Source organism: Galeopterus variegatus, unplaced genomic scaffold (genome assembly GCF_000696425.1).
Source record: "Galeopterus variegatus unplaced genomic scaffold, G_variegatus-3.0.2 Scaffold3643, whole genome shotgun sequence".
Classification (NCBI taxonomy): Eukaryota; Metazoa; Chordata; class Mammalia; order Dermoptera; family Cynocephalidae; genus Galeopterus; species Galeopterus variegatus.
The window spans coordinates 163,443-188,254 of NW_007729754.1; the positions used below are offsets into that span (position 1 = coordinate 163,443).

At 42.8% G+C, this 24,812-nt stretch overlaps 1 protein-coding gene across 1 annotated transcript in view; it reads right to left on the reverse strand.

Annotated features, from left to right (window-relative positions):
• Positions 1-10,747: 10,747 nt before the first annotated feature.
• The window catches only part of LOC103601236 (lysine-specific demethylase 4C-like), a 43,104-nt gene continuing 29,039 nt past the window's right edge, over positions 10,748-24,812 (reverse strand). Inside the window, exons 3-5 of the mRNA XM_008585619.1 lie at positions 20,269-20,388; positions 16,540-16,632; positions 10,748-11,837 (exon numbers count right to left, since the gene is read on the reverse strand). Coding sequence (XP_008583841.1) covers positions 11,661-11,837; positions 16,540-16,632; positions 20,269-20,388 — 390 coding nt within the window. The 3' untranslated portion in view covers positions 10,748-11,660. The remainder of the gene's footprint in view (positions 11,838-16,539; positions 16,633-20,268; positions 20,389-24,812) is intronic.

Sequence of the window (24,812 nt, forward strand, 5' to 3'; positions counted from 1 at the left end):
TTCACCACCCCTCATAAGAAATAGATATTATTATTCCCATTATACTATTGGAGACATTGAGGTTCAAAAGTCAAGAGATGCACCCCAAGTCACAAAGCTATGAAATGGTAGAGGGAAGCCTTGCACCCAGATTTGCCTGACTATGCAGCCCATTCCTCCTTATATTTCATTAGACGTTGTTCAATATCCACTTTCACCTCAGGAAGGAAGGGAGATCAAGGGTGCAAGAGGCCGGACACTGAACTAGAGAGCATTTCTACCTTAGTTCTCTGTAACTGGTTCTCGTCAGCCAGTTTCATTTGCTCCCCACCCCCTGGGATGTCTCAGGCCTTTTCTACAGCCTGGGAGGGGAAAAAACCAGAAAATCAGGAGTCTTCTTAAATTCTAAAAATATCAGTCATTCATTCAGTGGGGAAAGAAAACCTAGGGACAGAAAGAGGCCTAGAGAGTCAGTCTTATGGAAAATCAAGTCAACCACATTCACCATTCTATTCCTTTAAATGGGATTCTAATTGCATAAAACAACTCATTTTGCTCATTAAGGTATAATTAAATTTATCTGAAACTCAGAGTAATGGCATTGTTGTTGAATAGCCATATTAGAGATGAAACATAATCTCTCTTGACTCCATTTCCTTTGACAAAATAAAGTTCAGCTGCTAATGAGCTTGCAATACAGGTTTTTTTATAAATGGCAACAAAGGGTGCAAATTTATGAACAGCAGTTTTTTTTATTATCATCATCAACAGCCATTTCCTTTGTACTAAAATACACAAAAATGATTATAAGGTCCTTTTTCTTGTTATGGCTTTAATTTTGGCGGGGAAACACATGAAATAAATAGCTTCATAATCATATCACAGTAGAGTCCCCCATTGAGAATCCACAGGGGGTGGCCTCACAGTCTTGATGTGGGGCCTTCTGTGGACTGAGCAGACATTTCAATTTCCAGCCTTTCAGGTCTCAGATAATCCCTCCCCTAGAGTCCAAATCTCTCTGTTTCAGGGCAAACAGGAAATGCTTCTCCCTACCTAGGTGGCCCATTTCCCTGCCTTTTTGTAGCCAAAGGAAATAACCTGTTTTCTCTCCAGGGTCAAGGAGCAAGGAGCAGCCTCCTGGGTAGGGTGAGTATGTCTTGGTGGACAAGGCCTCTCAGCCTCTGGTGACATTTGGCTCTTTCCATGGGTAGACACAAGAATGGTGCAATGCTGCCATTTCTCTCCTCGGGGATCTTCCATGTTCACAGGTGACCTCGGTAGGCAGAGTCCATGCCCCTGGTCAACGGTACTGTGACTCTCAAGTCCAGTGATGTTGATTTAGTGCCAAAGCTGAGTGCCATCAGTCCCTAGCCAAGTTGTTAGGGTTTTCTAGAAAAACAGAACCAATGGGAGATGATGATGATGATGATAGATAGATAGATAGAAAGATAGATAGATGATAGACAGACAGGCAGGCAGGCAGGCAGGCAGGCAGGCAGATAGATAGATAGGAGGGGATTTATTAGGAGAATTGGTTCACACAATTATGGAGGTTGAGAAATCCCACGAGATTCTGCTCGCAAGCTGGAGAACTAGGGAAACCAGTAGTGTGGCTCACTCCAAGTTTAGAGGCCTGAAATACTGGGTCCAAAGGCCAGAGAACCTGAAGTTCTGATGTCAAAAGGCAGGAGAAGATGAGTGTCCCAGCTCCAGAAGAGACAGAGAGCAAATTCACCTTTCTGCTGCCTTTTTGCCTTTCTATCCAGGCCATTGGCCAATTGTATAGGGCCCGTGCACATTGAGTGAGAGTGAATCTTCCTTACTGAGTCCAGTGATTCAAATGCCAGTCCCTTCTGGAAACTCCCTCACAGACACACCCAGAAATAATGCTTTACCAGCTGCCTGGGTATCCCTTAATCCAGTTAAGTTGACACCTAAAATTAACCATCATGCCCAGTGAGAGCATAAGTCTGGCTGAGTGGCATTCAACCAACCAAGTGGCTGGCATTCAACGAAGCCTAATGAGGGTCTGACATGTGCAGGAGATCACAGCAAGTGTGGAGATGAACAAGGCCCTGTGGAGCAGGGGGTCAGTGGTGGGTGTAAAGTAAGAACGCAGGTCCATAATTCCTTATCCAACACCCTTGAGTTAGATTTGTTTTGTGTGAATTCAGAATTTTTAGAATTTTAGGAAGTTAATTTTTCACCTAATATTATTTATTACCTACACTTCACATGAATATTCTCTAGTGATATGTTTAAATACTCATACTAAATGGATAAATAAAGAATATAAACAGGCTATATCAGTTCAGATCAGCTCAAGTTTTGCTTCTAAATGAGTTAAGAGTTATAAAAAATCTGAGAGCAAAGGGAGACTCACCCAGGAGGGAAGGGGAAGGGGGTTATAATCCGGAATGTTATGGATGTCTGGATTAGTCTGACTCCACCCTGAAAGGTCACCTTGCACCCTGGAAGGGACCTAGGAACAGTGAATGGAGAGAAGCTGACCTCTATTGGAACCCTTGAGACTCCTGTGGGTAGGCCTGGTGCTGAGTGTGGGGCCAGGGAATTCACCTTTCTCCAAAGAGCTGCTGCAAGAGGGCTGTGCTCCATGTTCCCAGTGGCTGCTGGAGCTGAGGACCAGACTTCCCCCTAGTCTCCCAGGCCCAACCTTCAAGGGCAGCTCTGTGACGGGGCGTGCTTTTCCATTTGTAGTCTGTCTTCCACTGGAAAGACCCACCACAACCACTACCATAATTGCAAACCTGGCCCCATCAACAGGAGGGAAGTCTCCATGTGGCCAACTATACATTCTACTCAAATGGGTGAGTGTATTAAATAACATTCAGAAGAACTCTTCATACTCAAGAATATATTCTTATAAAAATATTCTCCTTATGTCTTTCAGTCTCTGGGAGCTGAGGCAGGAACTCACTGAAGTTTTTTTAAAGTGCTGTAATATATGAAGACAGGATGAAAAGTGTTCAGTGAAAGCTAAGGAGTTCATTCTGGAAGTGGACAGTGATGAGGGCTGCACAACCTTGTGAATATGCTAAAACCCACTGGATTATACACTTTAAAAGGTGGATTTTTACAGTATATGGATTGTCAACTTTAAAAAACTGAATAGTTAAAAGAAACAGGTTAATTCAGTGGAAGGCTCTTCAGTGTTGCTCCACTGCCATGACCACATCCTGAACCTCGTCACTACCTGAATCTCAACTGTGAAGTCTTAAACCAATTCCCCTCCCTCAGACCTTGACTCCTGATCCCGAAAGCCTTCTCTCAACCTCCCTCCTGCTGTCTCTGCTTAGCAGTTGTCTTAGTTTCCTATTGATTCTGTAACAAATTACTGCATATTTAATGCCTTAAAACAACACAAACGTATTCTTATAGTTCTGGAGGCCAGAAGTCTGACACCAATTTCACTGGGCTAAAGTCAAGGTGTCAGCAGGGCCGGTTCCTTATAGAGGCTTCACAGCAGAATGTTTCCTTGCCTTTTCACACTTCTAGAAGCCACCTACACCCCTTGCTCTGTCCCCTTCCTCTATCTTCAAAGCAGAACACTTCAGTTACATGGCCTTCTGTCTCTGACCCTTGTGCTAATATTATGCCCACCCGGATAACCCAGAATAATCTCCCTATCACAAGATCCTTAATTTAGTAGCATCTACAAAGTCCCAGCAAGGCCATGTAAGATAACGTATTCACAGGTTCTGGAGATCAGGCTATGGACACTCTGGGAGTCATTATTCAGTCTTCATAGCTATCCACTTCCTAGAGATCCCTCTGTTTTCTCCCAGTCAGTCCTCTCTTGACATCAACTACCTTCCTTATCCAACCCAGAAAATGGGTTGAAAGAAACTATTCCCTCTCTAGTACCTCCAATTCTCTCGCACCCCTTTGCAGACACCAAACCCACCTGGAACACCCCTCCTGGAACAATTCTACAATCTTCCTTCACCCTCTTAGAATCAGAAATTCAGTCTTCCTGGATAAAACCTCCCTTTTCCTGTGTAAGACCAACCACACCTCTGCTCTTAATCCCCTGTTCCTTCCTTCAGGATTCTCCCATCAATTATTCTCTTCAGATCTTCCATCTCTGACTTTCAACTAGACCCTTGCCCTTAGCAATAAATTATTTTCTCCCATCAAAAAGTAAGGATTTATTGTTCTGGACAAGGGGGATTAGACTTATTTCTCCCTGGCCAGGAGACATAACACAACAAATAATTATAAGATGACTATAAAATGTTGGGAGAAGGAAGCAGACTAACTAGGGACTTCAGGACTTAAGGAACTACACAAGGGTAAGTTCTCTGGTTGTTCATTTTGTTTGTTTGTTTGTTTTAAATCTCCTGTTAGGAAAATAGAATAGTCTGGTCAGGGCCCTTGCCTCAGGTCCAGTTGGGTGTGGTTTTAGCGCATCCATTGTAAGCAAATTGTGTGTGTGTGCGTGTGCGCGTGTGCGTGTGCATGTGCGTGTGTGTGTGGAGTTAGTGTGCATGTGCGCCAATGTATCTTTTTAGTTTTGTTGCTATTCTTGCTGTCCTTCCCCTTTCCCTCCTTTAGTAGCCATAGGTCTGTTTTCTCCTTCTGAAAGTTCAATGTTTTATTATGGTCCTTCTTTCTTTCTTTGTTTCTTAGCTCCCACTTATGAGGGCGGACATATTGTACTTCTCTTTCTGTGCCTGCCTTATTTCACTTAACATAATTGAGAAAGGGATTCTTTAAACTTGCACCAGAATTCACTGACCAACTCACACATGAGACTGACCTACATTAACTAATCAAAGACTGGAGAAGTGAACTAAAATGTGGAATGGCACCCAGGTTTTCACAGTGGCCCACAGATAGCACACAAAGCAAACCAGAAGAGCCCTATATGGCTCTGAAAACTAAATTGCCATTGGAACCACAATCCACAAAAATAGGCTGGGACTGAAGCATCAAACCTAAACAGGGTGACTGTCTGCTAAAAGAAAAAATTTAAATAGGATCCACAGTCTTCTGACATAATACTCCAGATACCCAGGTTATAAGCGTACTTCAAAAAGCTCATGGAAATTTTTTAATTCTATATTTCCACAAATTTTTTGAACTACCCCATGTACAATATTGAATCATTATTCATAACAAGAATGAGGAAAATCACAACCTGAGTGGGAAAAGACAATCAACAGACACCAATACTAAGATCAATCAGATATTGAAATTATCTGACAAAGATTTTAAAGTAGCCATCATAAAAATGCTTCAATGAGAGGTTCCGGTCAAGATGGTGGAATAGATGGTCCCCAGCATCAGTCTCTCCCACAAATCAACCAACTTACCACTATAAAAATGTAACATCAGCCAAGCTGGCGCCACTGGAGCTCAGGGGAAGAGGAGGAGAGACCTACGGAGTTCACGAAGCTGGGAGAAACCACGATGAGAGAAAGAAAAAACTGCATGGAACATTTCGTGCCATGGCCACTTTAAGGCTGGAACTGCAAAGCACATGGAGCAGGAGCCAGCAGAAGCCACAGCTGTGCCCTTCAGATGGAGTTACTTGGAGGTGGCAGGGGAGAAGAGGGCCTTGGTGGGCCCCAGGACAACAAGACCACTAATAGGGTTCCCGTGGACCCACACAGGAGCAAGGAGCCAGAACAGCTGAAAAAGGGGAGCCATTCAGAGGCCAGTGAGTCATCACAAGAGACTGGTGCAGGGCCCGCCCCATGGGAAGTGTTTGGAGCACAGGCAGTGGGGGAGATGGGCCCACTGGGAGAACAATGGGACACAGCAAGGACAGCTGATCTGCCCCCCCAGTCAGCACAGGACCATTCAGAGGAGACTGGTCAGGAATACAGAATTGCATGGGGTGCAGTTTGATGCAAAAACTCAGGCCCAGATCAGAGTTTCCACACAACCCAGGTGCACCACATCTCTGGAGAGCCAGAAGTACCTATAAAGTCAACCATTAAACCCTGAGCTGCACAAAATGCCTTCCCTAACAAAACAGCAGCAAAGCAGCAATTTATCTCAACCACACAGCTCAAGTACTGGTTCCCACAGGAAGTTCCCCCATTTTAGAAGCAAAGGACAAAAAATTAGTTCCAGCCCAGGCACACCACCAGTGCCTTGGGGCTCACCCGGGAACCCAAGGAATGCAGAAGGGGACCTCCCACAACCTGGCACAACTGCCAGCACTAAGGAGCATTTCAAAAACATCACCTCCATGTTGGTGGCCCACCACAGCCACCATAATAACCATGGCTGCCACGAAAGCGGTTAGATGCCACAACCACCATGCAGATGTTCCGCCAGCCACTGGAGTACATTGACACAAGGAGAGTCACCAGCAGAGAACAAAGAAAAGAAGAGGATATCTCTCTCCACAAAGCCCATTTCAGAGTGACAGAAGCAGCATCTGCTCTATGATAATATTGGGGGACCTGATCGCACCTCTCAGCATTGGGCAGATCATCTAGGCAACAAATCAACAAAGTAACCATTTTCCTTTCAGAGGAAGAGAAAAAATCTAGGGTAATTAGAGGGGGGAGGGCGAGGGAGAGGGGGATGGGAAGAGATCAGACAAGGGGCATAAAGAATAAGAACGATTTGTAACAATGTATATGCTAGTAATATTGATTTGATCAACATATCTCAATGTTGAACCCCAAAAATATGTATCCATTTTGATTCAATAAAAATTAAAAAATATAAATAAATAAATGCTTCAATGAGCAATTACAAACACTCTTGAAACAAATGAAAAGATAGAGAATCTCAAAGAAATAGAAGATACAAGAGAACCAAATGGAAATTATAGAACTGGAAAATACAATCATCAAAACTATAAACTCAGTGGGCTTGATAATAGTTTGGAGATGACAAAGAAATGGAAGGAGGATCTTGGAGAAGAGGATAAGCTTGAGAATAGATTAACAGGATTTACCCAATCTGAACAGAGAGAAAATAGACTTAAAAGATCCTAAGGGGCCGGCCCGGTGGCGCACTGCTACAGTGCACCACTTGGGAGCGCGGTGGCGCTCCCGCCGAGGGTTCTGATCCCACATACAGACCGGTTCCCGCTCACTGGCTGAGCGAGGTGCGGGCGCAACACCGAGGATTGCGATCCCGTTGCTGGTCCTGGTCCGGTACGGGTGCGACACTGAGGGTTGCGATCCGTTGCCGGACACGAAGAAAGACAAAAAGGGAAAAAAAAAAAAAAAAAAGATCCTAGGGACCTGTGGAACAACAACAAAAGACACAACATTGTGTCATTAAAGCCCCAGAAGGAGGGGAGAGTGATAGCAGGTGGTGAGAGACCTATGTGCCTCCTCTCTGACAGGCGGGGATAGTCCTGTGACCAGGCTCCCTGTGGCTGAGTAGTAACTATCACCAGGAGCCCACATCATTGCCTACCACCTTTACCCTGAAATGTTGGCTGAATTTCCCAAATTTGATGAAAGGGCAAAACAAACCCCAAACAGGATAAACCCAAAGAAATCAAAGCCAAAATACGTCATCAAACTTCTAAAAACTAGGTACAAAGAAGAAAATCTTAAAAGCAGATAGAGAAACAAGGCATTACTAACAGGGGAACATATTTGGTGGATAGTAGATTTCTCATCTAAAACCACTTGAAATGCCCTCACCAGGGTCACCACTGTCCTCCAAATTGACAGGTACTGATATTACTTGGACTCTACAGCATTTTCTTCCTGTTGACCAGTCCTCCCTTCTGACACACTCTTCCCTCGATGTCCATGACACCACAGCACCCTGGGACTCCCGTCTCACTGCCCTTTCAGCACGCATTCACAGGCTCTCTCCCTACCCAACTCCCCCTCCCAAGGTTTTGATCTCTGCTTGCTTCTTTCATGTGACGTGCTCTCTTCCCAAGTGGCCTGCCCTCCACTCTCCTAGATTTTTACTTACTTTTTAAAAAAGTCATGTTTATTGAAGTGTAATTTGCATATAGTAAAGTTCACCCACTTTAGCGTTGAGCTCTATGCATTTTTACAAACATATACCTGTTTGCACTGTTACCATCACAATCAAGACAAAGAATATTTTCATCACCCCCAAAAAGTTCCTTCATACCCCTTTGTGGTCGAATCCTCTCCCCCACCTTCAGTCCCTGGCAACCACTGGATCTGCTTTCTCTTGCTATTGTTTTTTCCTTTGGCAGAAGGTAATTTGCTTGTATTCTTTAACATCTACCAATAAAGATGATACCTTCCATATTTATATCTCTAGCGCTCACTTTTGAACTTCAGACTTACTTATCCAATTTCTTTTGTTTGGGATAGACTTACGATCTTTTTTTTCTTCATGCTTTGAGAAGGTTGAGTGATCTAAAGTCACTTAACCTCTCTGAGCCTTAGTGTCACTCCATAAAAGAGGAAATGATACTTTGCTGATTTATTGGGGAGGCTAAATAAGATAAACACCACTAGGAAGCCTGAATGCACACAAGAGATGTTCAATACATCATTAATATCAGCTGCTCCTGATGCAGTTCCATTTCCTCAAGGAGACCCACACCTTCAAAGTATGGAGCCTGGGGTTTCTCAGTCATCAGCCACTTGCTGGAGAGTTCAGGCCTCCTCAGGGGCCAGAAATCATTCTCCCCGCTGGTCAGAGCTGTACGTCCCTACAACATGCTGTGCGAGGGAATGGGGAACACTTTGGAAGACTGCACATCTGAATTCTCAGAAAGACTGTAGTATAACTGAGTCTTGCAACCAACCAATTACTTCAGGTAATGAGAATGCCTCAGGATCTCTAGCTAGCTTCAAGTTTATGGGGCTGATTTATATCTGAAATGAAGATTGTTTCATTTCAGATCCCTTTTACTTAAAGGCAAAAATAAAGCACAATGTTATCTTGCTGCAGATACTACCCCAATGATTATTCATAAGATCTCCAGGGCATTTACAGTAACATGTTCATGAATGGCCATGTTTCACACTGGACGGGTACAGGGAAATGTGGCAGACCCATTCACTCCTACATAGTTTTGTATTCTAAGTCCTCACATTTTCATATACTATAACCCAGCAGCAAGTTATATTCTCAGAAGCCATGTGATATGTCACTGGATGCTTCTCAATTTCTCTCTAGTTGGACAAGAAAAAAAGTCTCTTAACAAAAGTAAACTGACAAGGATCACATTGCTCTCATTTCAAACACCCATAAAGGAATTAAAATGTTGTGAAATATTACCAGGCACTTTTTACTAATCCCATAACCTCCAGAGAAAGGGACTGCAATTAGTATTAAATTTGAATTGTCACAGATAAGCAATTTTTTTAAATATTAGAAGGACTTTAACTGATTTCATGCTATACACAAGCACTAAAAACGCAGCTAGTATAATGCAAAGAAATTACAATTACAATTGAAATGTCATACAGGAAGTTAAAAAGCTTTAATGGTCTGTCTGCTCATAGAGCTAACAACCACTTTATGCAGAATGCAGTGAAACAAAGGTGCCTTTCTCAATAGCCAGGGTGCATTTGTGGCCTGCACTATTTTGCTAAGGCCATATACAGCTGTACTTGGTTATAGGAACATTAGTTAAGTGAGACCATAAAAAACAGCTGTATTTGAGATCACATAGGAATGTGCAAGTTTTCTCCCTGTGGCAACCAATCAGAAATCTTGCTGACAGGCAAACTTGTACAGAATGAATGATCCTATTTAGATTAATTCCTCTTAATGCCTTACACAGTCCTACTTTTCTGGCATATCATGGAAAGAGCAAGTCAGTTCCATTCAAAAACCAGAGACAGAGAATTCAGGCTTGATTACTTGATAGAATATACGTATGACTGCACTGGTAGAGAATGTGGAATGCTTGGTCCCTGTATAGAGAATAAGGCTGGCAGGCTCCACCCCAGCTCAGAGTTCAGCCATGAGGCACTCTGGAAAATGAACTCCCAGCCAGTGAGCTGTCTAGAGAGTGAGTTTCAGCTGGTGCTGTCATTACTGCTTTAGTTCTTCATTCTGCCCAGTAACAGGATACCTCTGCACCCTTCGCCATGAAACTCTGAAATGCCCTCCCTATCCCTGACTCGGGGCTTTTGCCCATGGGATGTTAACCAACAGCCCACAGAGGACTGAAATGTGCTTACCTGTCTGGGCTCGCTTGCTCTACTGCCTCTGCCATTGACATGAGAACAATCCTGGGCTAGCCCTCTGGGTCCACTACGATGACAGGAGACACAGGAGCAGATGTGAGAGCTAGCCCAAGCCAAGGTTAGCACAGCTACCCAGCCAAGCTGAGCCTAGATCAGCCAACTTTCAGACCCCTCAGCAAAATAAATGCTTCTTGCCACAGGGGACTACGATTTTGTGGTTGTCTGTTATGCAGCATAATTGTGACCCTAGTTAACTGAGACATGCACTAAGGACTGTATGCCCTTGGGCCATCCCTTTCCCTGAAGGAAGGAACTGGAGGATCTCTAAGTCCCTTCTCATGATAATGGGGGACCAGGAAATCTGGGAGGAAAAGTGCTCCAGACTCAAGGGTCTCACATTTATTCAAAGTCTAGAAGAAGGAGTTGACAACATTCCAGCTGGCCATGTGGACAGGCAGATAAGCCTTTATGTCCAGTGATTCGGTCATAATGTGCCCACAGCTATGCAAAAAGTCAGTGAGAAAAGAAAGGTCTGAAAGCCCTGGGCCACAGTAGATCTTGATAGCTAGCTCCCCAATAAAACTTGTTTTTCTATCGGTTTAAACCCAGACAAATAAGTAAGTTAGAAGACAGGATCGGAGAAAATGGAAATCTTTATTTTCAAACACTAGTACATTTTCAGGCTGTTTTAAAAAAGAAAAATCATGTTACATTAGTTCAAAACTATGCATCAAAGCATATTTATTTAAACTCTAATTTTACAAACACATAATGAAAGAAACATATTTTTATAAATATCTACTCAGAGTATTATGAAAAAGAAGTATTTAAAAATAACAGCCCCAGATCTCCCTCTTTAAATATATAAAATTAACGTACAATTCGTAAGAATTCTTCAAGAGCCAAAAATTTCATTTCACAAAGGCCAACAACTCAGTTCTCATCAGACACAATCAAAAGTAATAGGAATATAAAAAAATGTAAAAGTTCTGTACGGGAAATACAGATAACACACGGGGTAAATCTCATTACCATACATGCCATTTGTGTTTTAGAAATGTTTTATAAAAACTGCCATTTAAAACAAATAAGTGAGAGTCCTTCCCTGACTGTGGAAAATACATAAATTATCACCCTCCCACCTGGTAAGGAGGCTGTCGCCTGCTGAAGCTGGGGGAGAAGTCTCCATGTGTTTCCTGACAAAGGGCCGAAGCCATACGTGGGGACCCACCTCCTCTCTGGCAGTGGCTTTTTCTAGTGTGTGATTCACTATTATTTCCTTTTCCTTAGAAAAAGTCTTTGGGATCACAGAAGACAATTGCTCACAAGTGAAGCAAGACTAGAGGATGACTTCAGTTTGCTGTGTTCAATTAATAACATGTGTGTTTTGTATTTTTGGTGGCCACACTCTGGAAGCCTGATTTACCGCTGTCAGAGACACACCCTGTGACGTACCCCAGCGAAACACATGGCAGAGCCCGAGAGCTGTCCCTTCATCTTCCCTCTTCTGGCCCAAGCTGCTCTGTGGCCTGCAGTGGTGTATGGAGACTACTGTCTCTTCTGACACTTCTTCTGGAAAGAGCTCTTCAAAAAAGTGCGGTACACAGGGTCATCCACATATTCATTCTTAAACCTGGAGCTCAGCACTCTTTGTCTCTTCCGCTCCCCTTGGATTATGTGGGCGCCATAAAATGTGTCTTCAAACCGCATATCAGAGGCTGTGGACTAAAAGCAGCCAGTGTTACACTGCAGAAGGGCATGACACTCGACCATCACAAGACTGGACAAAGAGCCGACTCAGTCAGGGGGGTAGCGTAGAAGCCCCCACCCCCAACCAACCCCAGGCTGTGGATTCTCCCTCGCAGTCCCCACCTGCTTCTGTCCTGTGTGCAGAGGGGCTCCATCTAGCGCCACTTTCTCCACTATCTCCAAACTATTCCCCCATTTGCACTCCCAGGGACCCTCCCCAAACAAAAGCAGAATTAAAGTCTTCTTATTTTAAATCTCCTTCACTCTCCATCTTCCCTCTAGCTCCTGCCCAACGTGATTTTTGTCAAATTTGTCAAGTCACCTCTAATTCACCCTTAGTCCTATTTACCTTTGGCTCTCTGCCCCCACCCCCTTCTCTGAAACTGTTTTTGCTGAAGTCCTAGTTGCTAATTCCTATGACACTTTTCTATCCTAAACTGACTTGACTATTTTGTCACCTAACTACTGCTTGAAGCCTTCTCTGTCATTTGGCAGCCCCCCCTCCCTCCTCTGGCTGCTCATGTTTAATGTCTCAGGGGTTCCCTTTCTTAATCGTATGCTCAATTTGGACATCCCGGGCCTTGGATGTGGCCTCCTCTCTGCACATGCACCTCAGGCCTTCGTGCCCACGCGAGGCTTCAAAGCCTGCATCTACTCCCAGGATGCTCGGGCTTCTCCCTGCAGTTCAGACCTCCTGCGCTCGGGCCTGCGTGTCCACCTGCACCGCAGGCATCTCAGTGTTGGTCTCAGAGGCACTTCACATGGGGCTGTCCCTAACTGAACCCTAAGTCTCCTTCCTCACAGCTGCCCTTCCTATGTTCCCTGACGGCACCCCCTTCCCATCCACCAGTTACACTGGTCAGAAACCCAAAAGTCGGCTTTGTCCCCACCCTGCCTGAGACCCCCCGACACATGCAGTGAAGCCCTCTGTCCTTTCCTCTTCATCCCTCTGACCCCACGGTGCAGCCCTCACACTCTTCCTCTCCCAAACCACTGCCACAAACGCTGCGCCCCAATCTACTTCCCCCAGAACCACTACGAGAAAAACTCTCTGACTACACTCCCTGCTTATGATCTTTCAGTAGCCCCCCTGCCTTTAAGACACACGCACGCTTCCTAGGCCGGACCTACGTGACTTCACATAATCTTACCCCATGTTCTGGTCACACTAAATTATTTGCAGTTCCTGGCCACATTTTACTGGCTCGGGGCCTCGAGCTTCTCTGTCTTTGGACACACTATTTCCTTTCTGTGGAGGATATTCTATCTTCTCTGCCAAGGACAAACTTGAGGGCCCTTCTTCTGGGTTCCTATAACCTTTCACACATCAACGCAGCAGAACGGGGACAGTGGCAGACATAAGGGGCAGGTAAGTTTCTTCCTATTGGGGAAACGCCACGAAGAGGAGGATACTAATGACTATGAACCCAATTTTATTTGTGTTCCCAACACCAAGCAATGGGCCCAACACTCGGTCACTGTTCAGTGTTTGTTGGATGAAGGCATGTGGGCTTTATCTGTGACAGTAAAGCACTATTTTGGCTCCCTAACATCCTAATGTTTGGCCTCCTAGCATTCCCAACTGGTTTTCACTAAGGCGGGTGACTACTGATGACACCAACGCACAGTATACCTCACTTTGTCACCGACACCACCTCCCCAGGTTGGCAACAGAGGCAAAGATTAGATTTTAGGATTTGAAAATACATGGTCCATCATGAAGAAGAAAGATTCAAGAGAATAGCTACAAAGAAGCCTGAAAACTAAAAATGGACCCAGTGTAAAGCTGTGCATGTTCCCTGCCAGTTCATGAGATAGTTATCCAGGGAGAAGGCTACCTTTGTGGGTTCCCCCAGACACTACCTAGTTTCACTTGGGAAGAAAACTCAGAGATTATGGGTCAGTTGGGTACCCTCTGCCATTAGGAGGAAATATATTTGTTTCATCCATTCTTGGCAAAACACTTCCTCAGAGTAATTTTTCACTTTTATAAGTGCAAAAGTTATCAAAGGAAAGGAGAAAATAAAACATCTAAGAAAGCGTTGCCAACTGCGCAGGAACAGCAAAAGTCGGCCTCTTAAATACAATAATAAAACCGATTTACCAGGAGCTCTAGCTAATTATGCACCGTTGCTATGGTTATTCTGTGAGACAATAAAAGGTAATGGGGCTGTTTCTGAAGTGAGGGGAAAAGAATCCAGCACAATCACCGGGGTGGACTGCTGACGCTTTTGAAAAATTTCTCCCCAGTCAGCGTGTGTCCGGGTGAGCCGAAGCCATCAAAACATGAAGGCCTATGACGAGGGCTGCTAACCCACCTCCTTAAAAAACAAAAAAGATTTCTACACCATGAAATATCTTCCATCAATGAGTTTTCCAATTAGATTTGTTTTACCAACTGGAAAACAAACAGCAGTCACGGACAGACTAACCAAGGCCCGGAGGGTTATCTACGAAGCTGTTAGTTAGCCTAACAGGAGCACAGAGAGCTTCGATTCAATAACAACAGAGGAGGCCAACAGGATTTAGTGACCGGGAGGCCTTTGTTCCCAAAGGTATTTTCTACTAGGCTCAGCTTTTTGGCACAACAGGCTGCATGTATGTGATTTATAATTTTTCATTGCCTTTTTTTTTTTTAACTCAAAAATTTTATCTAAGAATTAAAACGAAACCAAAAAAAGTTGAACATTGGTGTGCTTGTTCAGTAAACTTAGTAAACTCAGGAGCTGTGTTCAGATAAAGCCCCACAGGAAGACATCCTGGTATCAGAGCCAAATCTAAGGTGGAACAAAGAGACTGTGATCAGAGTAGAAAGAAACGAGCTTTCTTCTGTGATTAAGAAATGGTATTGGGGGCTGACCCTGTGGCTCACTCGGGAGAGTGTGGCGCTGGGAGCGCCGTGGCCACGGGTTCAGATCCTATATATGGATGGCCAGTGCGCTCACTGGCTGAGCGCGGTGAGGGCGACACCAAGGCAAGGGTTATGATCCCCTTACCAGTCACAAAAAAAAAAAAAGAAATGGTATTAGAAATCTAAAGATTCAGCTGGTAGGATGCTTAGCAAAACCAAAGACCTAAGAGACTTCCAGAAGGCTACACTCCATTCCCCATCCTCTAAATCTCTAGATTTAAAAAAGGAAAAGAAGGGGATTGGAGGAGAGTCATGGAAGACAAGAATACAGAATGAGAGGCAGCCACCTCTAACATCCTGAAAGGGAAAGCGTTGCTCAGGAGATTTCAAGATCTTGGAACACTGACAAGTTACCTAGGTATTTTTAGACCTTTGTTAAGATTTAGCCGATGTCTTTACAATAGGAATATTTAATTTTCTCTTTCTTGCAGTTATTATCTGGTGGTTAATCTATTTGCAGGTGTCTGGGTCCCCCAGAAGCCACATTTCTCATTAGGTGGGTGGCAGTACTGCTACTATCACTCTTCTCCTGATTATTTCACTTTGAAGGACTGTCCTCTGATGAATGCAGCAGAGTTCACAGCTGACGATAGTTACCCTGCTGTCAGGATCCCACGTGACAGGAAAGGAGATGGATATACAACTGAACATCTGAGGAACCCCCTGGTTTTCCCAAAATAACAGAATAATATATAATAATTCTATCACTGCAGAAAAGTATATCATAAGCATGCACTGACAACTAAGAGTTTCATTTATACAAAAAAACAAAAGTTTCAGATTAGTCAGAAAAATCCCATCCATCCAAATTTCCGTTCAGGAGTTATCATATCGCAGATGCAGTGGATATAATTCTAAATGAGTAACACTGACTTCATTTCAGGGTCCACTAAATACTTTATGATACAATAATGCAAAGCCTAAATTATTGTGAATTTTAACAACTTAAATTTTGATTATGTGTCCATGTTAATTTATCTTTTAATGATATGTACAGGGCTTCAAACAAATATTTTCTTTCTTAAAAAACTGGGGCCAAGCCTGTGGCACACTCGGGAGAGTGCAACGCTGGGAGCGCAGCCCCGCTCCCGCCACGGGTTCGGATCCTATATAGGGATGACCGGTGCGCTCACAGCGCTCACTGGCTGAGCGCGGTGCAGCCGGTCTCAAAAAGGACCAAAAAAAAAAAAAAAAAAAACTGCGTTAGTATCCCCACAATTAGTATTTGGGCTTTGTTTATCTCCTTTACTGTGAAAGTGACAGCTTAGTTTAATTATGAGCTGACACCAACATCAGTGATCTTCAGAGACAGAAGTTAGCCAGTATATGACAAGACTGCAGGAGACTAAGGCATTCACTCATGCCGATCCCCTTTAATCTACTACTAAACACTTTCTTTGAATGCTGCTTCTACTAACAAGATCACAAATGCCTTGATGCTATCTTGGCATGCTCCTAGTGCTTTGCACAGAGCACATATTCAATAATTATTTTTGAGTGCCAATAAATGTTAATGCAAAAAAGTGTCATTTGACTTCAGTAGAAGAAAAACAAGGCATGTGCATGAGTTTCCCTGTTTTGGACAAATTTGAGGTTTACCGGTAGGTTTCAGTAAGGGAAAAGTTGTACTGGCTTTCTTTAAAATTAATCCAAAGGTCCAAGTATATTTCCTGCTGAGCTTGGGAAATACAGAGAGAGGACAAAAATTCACTTGGTGGTCCCCAGGTGGCATTTGCCAGCCCCCAGGTGGCATTTGCTGGCACTTACAAAACGAGCTTTCACTCTCTTGGGTAACTCTTCATCTAAGGTGTAGATGTCCTCTCTCTTCATTGCTATCTGGGATCCATCTTCAAATTCAACCTAGTGCAAAATAAGACATCATGATACATATAAAAAGAAAGCATCAATCATTTTTTAAGCGTTCCAATTAACTACATAAAAAAAAGATAAAATGGACTCAAGTAGTACAAAGAAGAGAACCAGCCAACACCCAAGGAAGTTAGAAAAGCGCTTTCCCTTATCAAACTAAGAAGAAAATACATTTTAAAACAGGCCAAAATTTTTGAAAATGTGTATCCTGGCATATGTGATATGAAAACTTTATCCCCTAGGTTAAAAACAAAGAAATAGCTGCTGATCAAATGATTTCTTACAATATGAGACTGTGGCAACTTCAGCATTAAGGCGGACCAGGCCTGTTAGCACCATTTGGTTTTAGAGGCTCTGACAACGTAACAGGGAGAATTTTTCTTCTTTGTGAAAGAAAAGATGATATATTTACTCTTGTATAATAATCCATCCAGATAAAATAATTTCTTAAGTTCTTATAGAGTTTTAACTTTCAAAACTGACTTTTGTCAAATTCAATCAAATGAACTAGGAAAATTCCAGTTTCTCAACTTCATAACATATGAACCCCATCAACTTGTGAAAACACATTATCATGGAAAATGAAAATGTTTAAAACTTTTTCTCATGCTAACCAAATGGCAGCAAATAATTCATAACCAATTTTTCCAACTTTTTAGGAGATTTGTCAGAGAAAAGGTAAAGGACACTGGCTAATAGAAACCTAGAGCATGTGGGTAGAGGTTTAATCCAAAATGAACTCTTTGAGGAGAAAACAAAAGGGATATAAACAGGCAGAATACCTAATATGCTCTAATTCTTAACCACTTATGATATTTTGGAAATCCCTATCTTCTCTATTTGTCTGAATTTTTTACTGTTAAGAAATAAAAATATGCTTGTACTTATAGTCAGAAGCTAAGTTAAACCATGCAGCTGTGCTATGTTAACAAAAAAAATCTGAAGTTTGAAAAAAATATTAAAATAATGATAGACTGTACAGTCACGTGCTGCACAACAAAGTTTTGGTCAATGGACCGTATATATGAGAATGGTCACCTAAGATTATAAGGGAGCTGGAGGTGGGCAGTAGGCTACACCATCCAGGTTTTACACCATCATCACGCTATGATGTTTGCTCAACAACGAAATCGCCTAATGATGCATTTCGCAGAACATACCCACATCATTAAGCGATGCATGACTGTATAATTAAACTACTTCTTATCCATCTATTGCTAATATTTGACTAAGCTAAACAATAGGGTGGAATTAAGTCTCAGTCACAGGAAAACTCTCCCTGTCACTTCCCCGAAGGCTGAGGATGGGAAGGGTTTTTTCCTCTTGGACTGGCTTTAGCAGAAAGGTTTCCTTAATATTTAATTAAGCCAAGATGTCATCTCATTTAAGCAATCTGATAGCACAGCTAGAACCACCTGTGCCTACTTTCTTTTGTTTTAGATCATTTGGAAAAAAAAAATTTTTTTTTAAAAAGATGACCGGTATGGGGATATTAACCCTTGATTTGGTGTTGTCAGCACCATGCTCACCCAGTGAGCGAACCAGCCATCCCTATATGGGATCCGAACCTGTGGCCTTGGTATTATCAGCACCATACTCTCCCAAGTGAGCCACGGGCCAGCCCCATCATTTGAAAATTCTAAAAGAGAAAAAGGAAGTTATATAAAACTAAACGGGAGTATGGTATGCTAAGACCAGGGTAACCAACCATCATAGTTTGAGACTCAGGGGTCTCCCAGATGCAGTACTTTCAATACTAAAATCAAGGACAGTCCCAGGAAAGTAGGGATGGCTGTTCACCCGAGTTGGGACAGAGCTGAGAGTAAATTCTGACCCTTCTCTTTACCGTCTGTATGCCCTGAAACAAATTATTAAAAATTTGTTCACTAAGTCTTTTTCCCTCACTTACAAAATAGGAGTCAGTGATATCCATTATGTAGAACTACTGTAAGGGTCAAAAAATGCATATACTTAGCATATTTAGCACTGTGCAGTAGGTACTTACGTTATATCTATTTTATAAATGTCTTTGCTTATTCAATGGTGAAGTTGAATAATTGGACACAAAACACTAAATGACCTCAAAGGGCCACTTGGTTTAATGCGAAACTTTAAACTACTTGTGCTTGAAAGACAATTTTAATATTAGTCTTAACTTTTTCATTGAGTCTATAAATATTCCCATAGTTTTATGTTGATAGGACATCATAAATTTGATCAAAGTTAACACACTGATTACTAATTAGCCTGAATTTCAACATGGCCTCATTATGTGGTACTTTCATGTAGCAAATAGCTTCGCTTGCATGTAAGAAGCTTCACTTTAACATTTAATATTTAACTAAATGTAATTAGTTTCTTTTAAATGATGTAATAATGCCCCTTTTCCAGGAGTCTCCAGTATTATCAAACTGTCTTGCAATTTTTGCCTAATTTTGGACATTCTCATGCAAAGAAGCTCCAGCACCAACCCTCTTATAAATAATCTGAATCTGTAACTTAACACTGTTACCAATACCATATGCAAAGGGGAAAATGGCCTTTATACACAGACACACAATGTATACTCATAATGTCCTCCCTTCCCCATCCCCCCTGGATTTTTCTAAGCCATGAAAAATGTTCTCTCCTAAGTTTTTCAAACTTTTTCGAACACCTTTAGTTACACTGTGCTCCAGTTCCTGATGCAGTGTCCTACAATGTTCTCTTCCATTTAAGCCCTTGCTCCTTATCAGTCTTTGAACTATTTCTCTGCTGAAATTGACAGTCTTATCATTCCCAAACGGTTTTTCAACAGGACTGAACATTCTTGCTTTTTCTCTGTTTACTTCAATCTTCCTGTTTTTACTCTATATCGTTTAGCCTGAGAACGTTGATTTCTGTCAGTGTTACTGAAAATATTACAATGTATGGGTTCTAATAAATTTGTCTCTTTTTAAAGCCTTTCTGAAGGAATATAAATGCACATTGCTATCCATGTTGTTTCCCTTATTAGAGCTTAACTCATTCTCATTTCTGGTAGGAATAAAATAATTTCATTTTTTAACCGTATACATACTCTCTAATACTAAGTAGAGTTCCCTGGTGAACAGAACTGATAGCTGTACTTTCCATTAAACAAGTTTTCCTTTAAACTTGGGTGGATGATAACCACCAGCTTCCTTGTGACATTAGGTATCCACACCTGTGCCAATGCACCATTGGTTTAGGTTTTCTGAGACGCCCGGTGGGGTATGTCTCTCAGGCAAAAGCCATTAATTCAGGGGATGCTGGTTGAACAGCCATCACCGTCTTAGCTTAAGGTGGGATGAATCAACCAATCAGTCTCTCCACATATAATGGAAACCCAGGAAAGAAACCTACTATCCAAGAGCTTATCTGTTTTTGGCTGAACCATGTTCCTTGCAATTAAACCATTCATCAAATATTGTTAGACTCTTCCAGTGTCTAGCTTGGCAATAAAACTCCAGAGCTTCAACCTGGGTCATCACACAGTGAATCTTTGCTTCCTTCATAAAATAAAAGGTGCCCCAAATTCACGTGGCTTACAGTCAGCAGCACACTCAATCTATCATCTCACTCTGGCTTGTCATGCCCAGCAAGCATCACTGAGAAGGCAGCACCCACCTGGTACATGTGGGCAACATTTGATCCAAAGTACTTTGCCCCATAGAGTTTGCCATCAGGCCACTTGACTTGGACGACTTCTCCTTCGGCAGGAGGGCCCAGCTTCACACAGTCTCGGCTCTGCAGAATAAATGGAGACAGGCTTTTCAAGGCGAGTGCTTAAGTGACTGCATTTAGAACTTAGCAAATGATGAACTCCTGGCAATTAAAAGGAGTTACTGCCTTTCTGTTTTATGGATTATGATCTCGCACGGGTATTCAGGGGAAGAGATATGAGCCAAAGGAGTACTTAAAGATTCAGCCTACATCATAAAGTTGCAAAGAAGCCACCATAATCCAAGAAGGAAAACACAGCAGCATTTACATTTGCTATTTGACAAAGAATTGTTCACGGGGTAACTAAAATATGCATAGAAACTGCTTTAGCTGAGAAATAGACCAGTGAATGATTTATGACACCTGACTGTTAACAAAATGCTTTAGCATACATCTCTTTTGACCCTTATAATCACTCCATGAAGTAGGCAGAGATTATCAATTATCCCATTTCACTGACAAGGAAACTGAGCCTCCTAGGGGGCTCCTTTAAGTTGTCAGGATTTCTGCAGGAGTGAAGCTGAAAGGGAGAAAAAGAGCTGAAGACACACAGGTAGAAGTGGGGTGGGGAGGAGCAGGGTGAGACCAGAGCTGGTAGGATTTGCCAGCGCTGCAGGGAAATGAAAGTGGGGGCACTACAGTGTGGCAGGTGAAGTCGGGTGGGTGTCGTTCTGCTTAGCACGCCTTTTCCAAAGACCCCCGGACCTCCCCAAATAGGCATGCATCTGCCGACATCTCACATTAAGTGACTAGCCTGCTCCCTTCCATAGGTGATCATGGTGACACCCATAACCAGAGTCTCCTCACTTCAGGTCTTCTGTTTTATGTTGCTGCCTCCTAAGGCAGTAATTCAGAGCAAACTCCCCAGGTAATTTACCCTGGAAGGTGCTTTTTGTTGTTGCTTTTTTTTTTTTTTAACGGAGGGATAAGGGGATACAGAGAAAACAGCAAAACATTTTCACATAGTTTGCAAATGTTTAAATGTATGCATATTATGTATTGAGTATGACACAATACCATTTTAATACAAAGGAATCAAACACTGGACTACTTTGGTTTTTGTGGGGGGTTTTTTGCACATTTAGCAATTCATGATTTACTAATACTGGTTTTTTACTGATGAGGCCAGTCTGAATGACTGAAATGCATACTTGACCAACCAAGCTATAAATGCAGACTGGGCACATTCTGTGGGTTTTTTTTTTTTTTTTCCGTCTTTTTTCGTGACCGGCAACGGGATCACAACCTTCGGTGTCGCGCCGGCACCGCCCTCAACCAGTGAGCGGACCGGTCTCTATATGGGATCCGAACCCTTGGCAAGCGCCGCTGCGCTCCCAAGCGCCGCACTCTACAGAATGCGCGACCGGGCCAGCCCGACATTCTGTGGTTTAAATGAGAGGCCCACACAGGAAATATTTAGTTGTTTATGACTAGAAATCCACCATTTATTACTTATTATTATTAATAGAAATTTTGCCTTATAAAAAGTAGCCATTTTATTGTTGAATTGGGAGTGTACATGAAAGGCCCAGCTGTTCATTTTTCTAACCACAGATTATGCTTCCATTTAGGGCTACAGGCAAAGAAAAAATAGTGTGCTCAGAGGCTCTATAGAACTGACAGTCTGCATCTAACTTAGTCAAATGAAAATAGGTTTATTCTTGGCCTTCATGATGTTCGGTGTCAGGGTACGCAGAATTGAAAAGGCAGCTGTGGGACGACATCCTGCGTGTGCCCATGGGTCAGCACCTCACTTTCCATTTCCCTTGCAAAGACTTATGTGCACTAAGAACACTGGGAGGCCTAACTACTAAGAACACACTTAATACATGTGTCCAGTCACCTAGGTTAGGGAGTCACATCAGCTCTAGGATTGCTCTGAGCTGACACCAGATGCTTTGGTAACTGTGGGGGTGGGGAGGTGAGTGTGCCTCTTCCCTCCACGAAAGCTTCCTTCCACGTGGAGGGGCCCCACCCGGGTAATGCTTCTGCTGCTTCTTTACTTTCCAATGACTTAATTTTATTGTTGAGTTCTGAAGGAGACTGTATTTCCTAAACTATGTGTCACGGTACCCTGGAGTGCCATACGAACTCACGAGGACTCTGTGGATATTTTCAGGGGAAACACGGTGACACTTGCAAGACACCCAGCTTACTGATACTATTTAAGTTGTTTAGACCTAACCTACCTAATAGAATTGTTAGGAATTTCTTTCAACCTCGGGACACTGTAAAAAGTGTTCTGAGATATTAAGCATGCTGTGAGCCAAGAAAGTGAGGTGACCTCTGGCTTGCCCCCCAACCCTTTCTCTCTGCAGCAACCCTGCAGGCAGAGAACATGCACTCTGCTGTGCACCTTCCACAAAAAGGAGCCTGCAGTTCTTTGCACCAGGTGTCACTAGGGAAGCCTGATTCCAAAGTCCACTATTAGAAAACTGTTTGCCCACAGACATAACCCACATTCTCCAATATCTGCCTTAATAGTAATAAAGGTGGTATTTTTAATCTCCAAATTCTGACTCCTTTATCTTTCTATATTGCTTCTCCTCAGGCAGGATGAGAAATGCTATTTACTGGGCCCTTCTTCAATTCCAGCAGAAACAACTCAAGGCCTCAGGTAATAAGGGGGGTTATAGTCCTCATTTACTCACCTACCACAAACAATCCCCAGGCATGACATCCTCTATAACTTAGGTCCTTAATTTTACAGATTTGACCCTTAACAGAAGTTTATTAACCTTTAAAATATAACTCCCCAAAATAAATTCTTTTTTTTTTTTTTTTGTCTTTTGTCTTTTTCCGTGTCCGGCAATGGATTGCAACCCTTAGTGTTGCCCCCGTACCGGACCGGGGACCGGCAACGGGATCGCAACCCTTGGTGTTGCTCCCGCGCCTCGCTCAACCAGTGAGCGGGAACCGGTCTGTATGTGGGATCCGAACCCTCGGGCGGGAGTGCCGCCGCGCTTCCCAAGCGGCGCACTATCCAGTGCGCCACCGGGCCGGCCCCCCAAAATAAATTCTGACCTGCAGTTTCAGGTACCTTATCACCAAGGTGAGGAAATGGCCATAGAAATGGGCCTAGACAAGCACAAAGCATATATGAGCAATTTATCATAAAAATATAACTTTATTAATAAACTGAATGCATGCAACTTTACCAACTAACAAGCAATTCTTTTTTAAAAAAAGGCTTTTGAAAACTAAATGTCTGAGAGAGTTTGCTACCTTTTTTTACTACTCATCAATTAACCCTTTCTTCGCAACAACTCTTAATTTGGCATTAAGAGTGCCTGACCTCAACTGCCTCCTTACAGCTCAGTCTCCACCTAAGGTTGCTGTGTCTGCCACAAAGATCAAATTAATAATCTTTCATGTCAAACTCTGGGGAAGATGTGTGAGTTTGCTTTCTCAGTCTTCTCTCTTTCAGCACTTTTTCTTTATTCACAATAGAAGAAAAATAACCATGTAACAAGACATAATGTTCTGTGACCCTCCCACTTTAGCCACAAGAGGGCAGTGTTCTTTGCCATGAGAGCTACCTTCTCACCCTTTGCCAGGTCATTTAGCTGGAAGTGGATATATTTTGATTTGTTTATCACTTTACTTAGTATGTGTAATTCATTATTTACTCCCTAGCTACTCTCCACGTGGATTTAAGGCAGCTCAGAGTAAAACACAAAAGAGTTTATTTTTGTAACATCTAGTTTCCTGCATAAAGAAATGATGTCAATTCATCAGCTGCCTCACTTTTGATTTTGCCAGAAACTTTCTATGGGTACATGGAGTGAAAAGCATTTAAACAGGAATGAAACTAGCAGCATGGTGCTGATGAAAAGAGGTTGAACAGTTTAATATTTAGGCCTTCCTGATGCCTCCAAAGCAGAAGCTACTAGGTGCCCGAGAACTGTTACGCTCACTAATTCAATACCTATTTACTGACCACCCACTGTGTGTGAGCACTAGGAGGCAATAATGCCAGCTGCCCAAGCTAGGGACAGACAGGGCATCTCGCCCATGCTTGGAGGACTGTCTCACCGAGCCCCGTGGCTCTGTAGGATGGGGGTCTCAAGGGTCCTTGCAAAGGGTGAGATCTACATGGAGAACCTCAGCTTTGTACCCCATGATCACATCACCCAGAGCTTTGATTCAGTTTATAGAATGGGTTCTGAGTAAGATTTCATTTGGGAAAAAAAGGTTTCTTTTAAAAATAAAACATCTGAAAAAAATTAAATAAAAAGTCTGAAAATGAAGGGATTAGGATTTAATGAAAGGTCTGGGATTTAGTTTGTGGAAAGCTGGTCCACCCTGTCTCTTAAAGGTCTCCAGCTGGCTCATATATCCTGGGCTGTGCATGAGGAACCAGGCACCAGCACAGTGTCTCAAAGTGTGATCCCAACACCAGGGGTACGCGTTCGAAATGAGGATTTCAGCCCCCCCCCCCCCCCCCC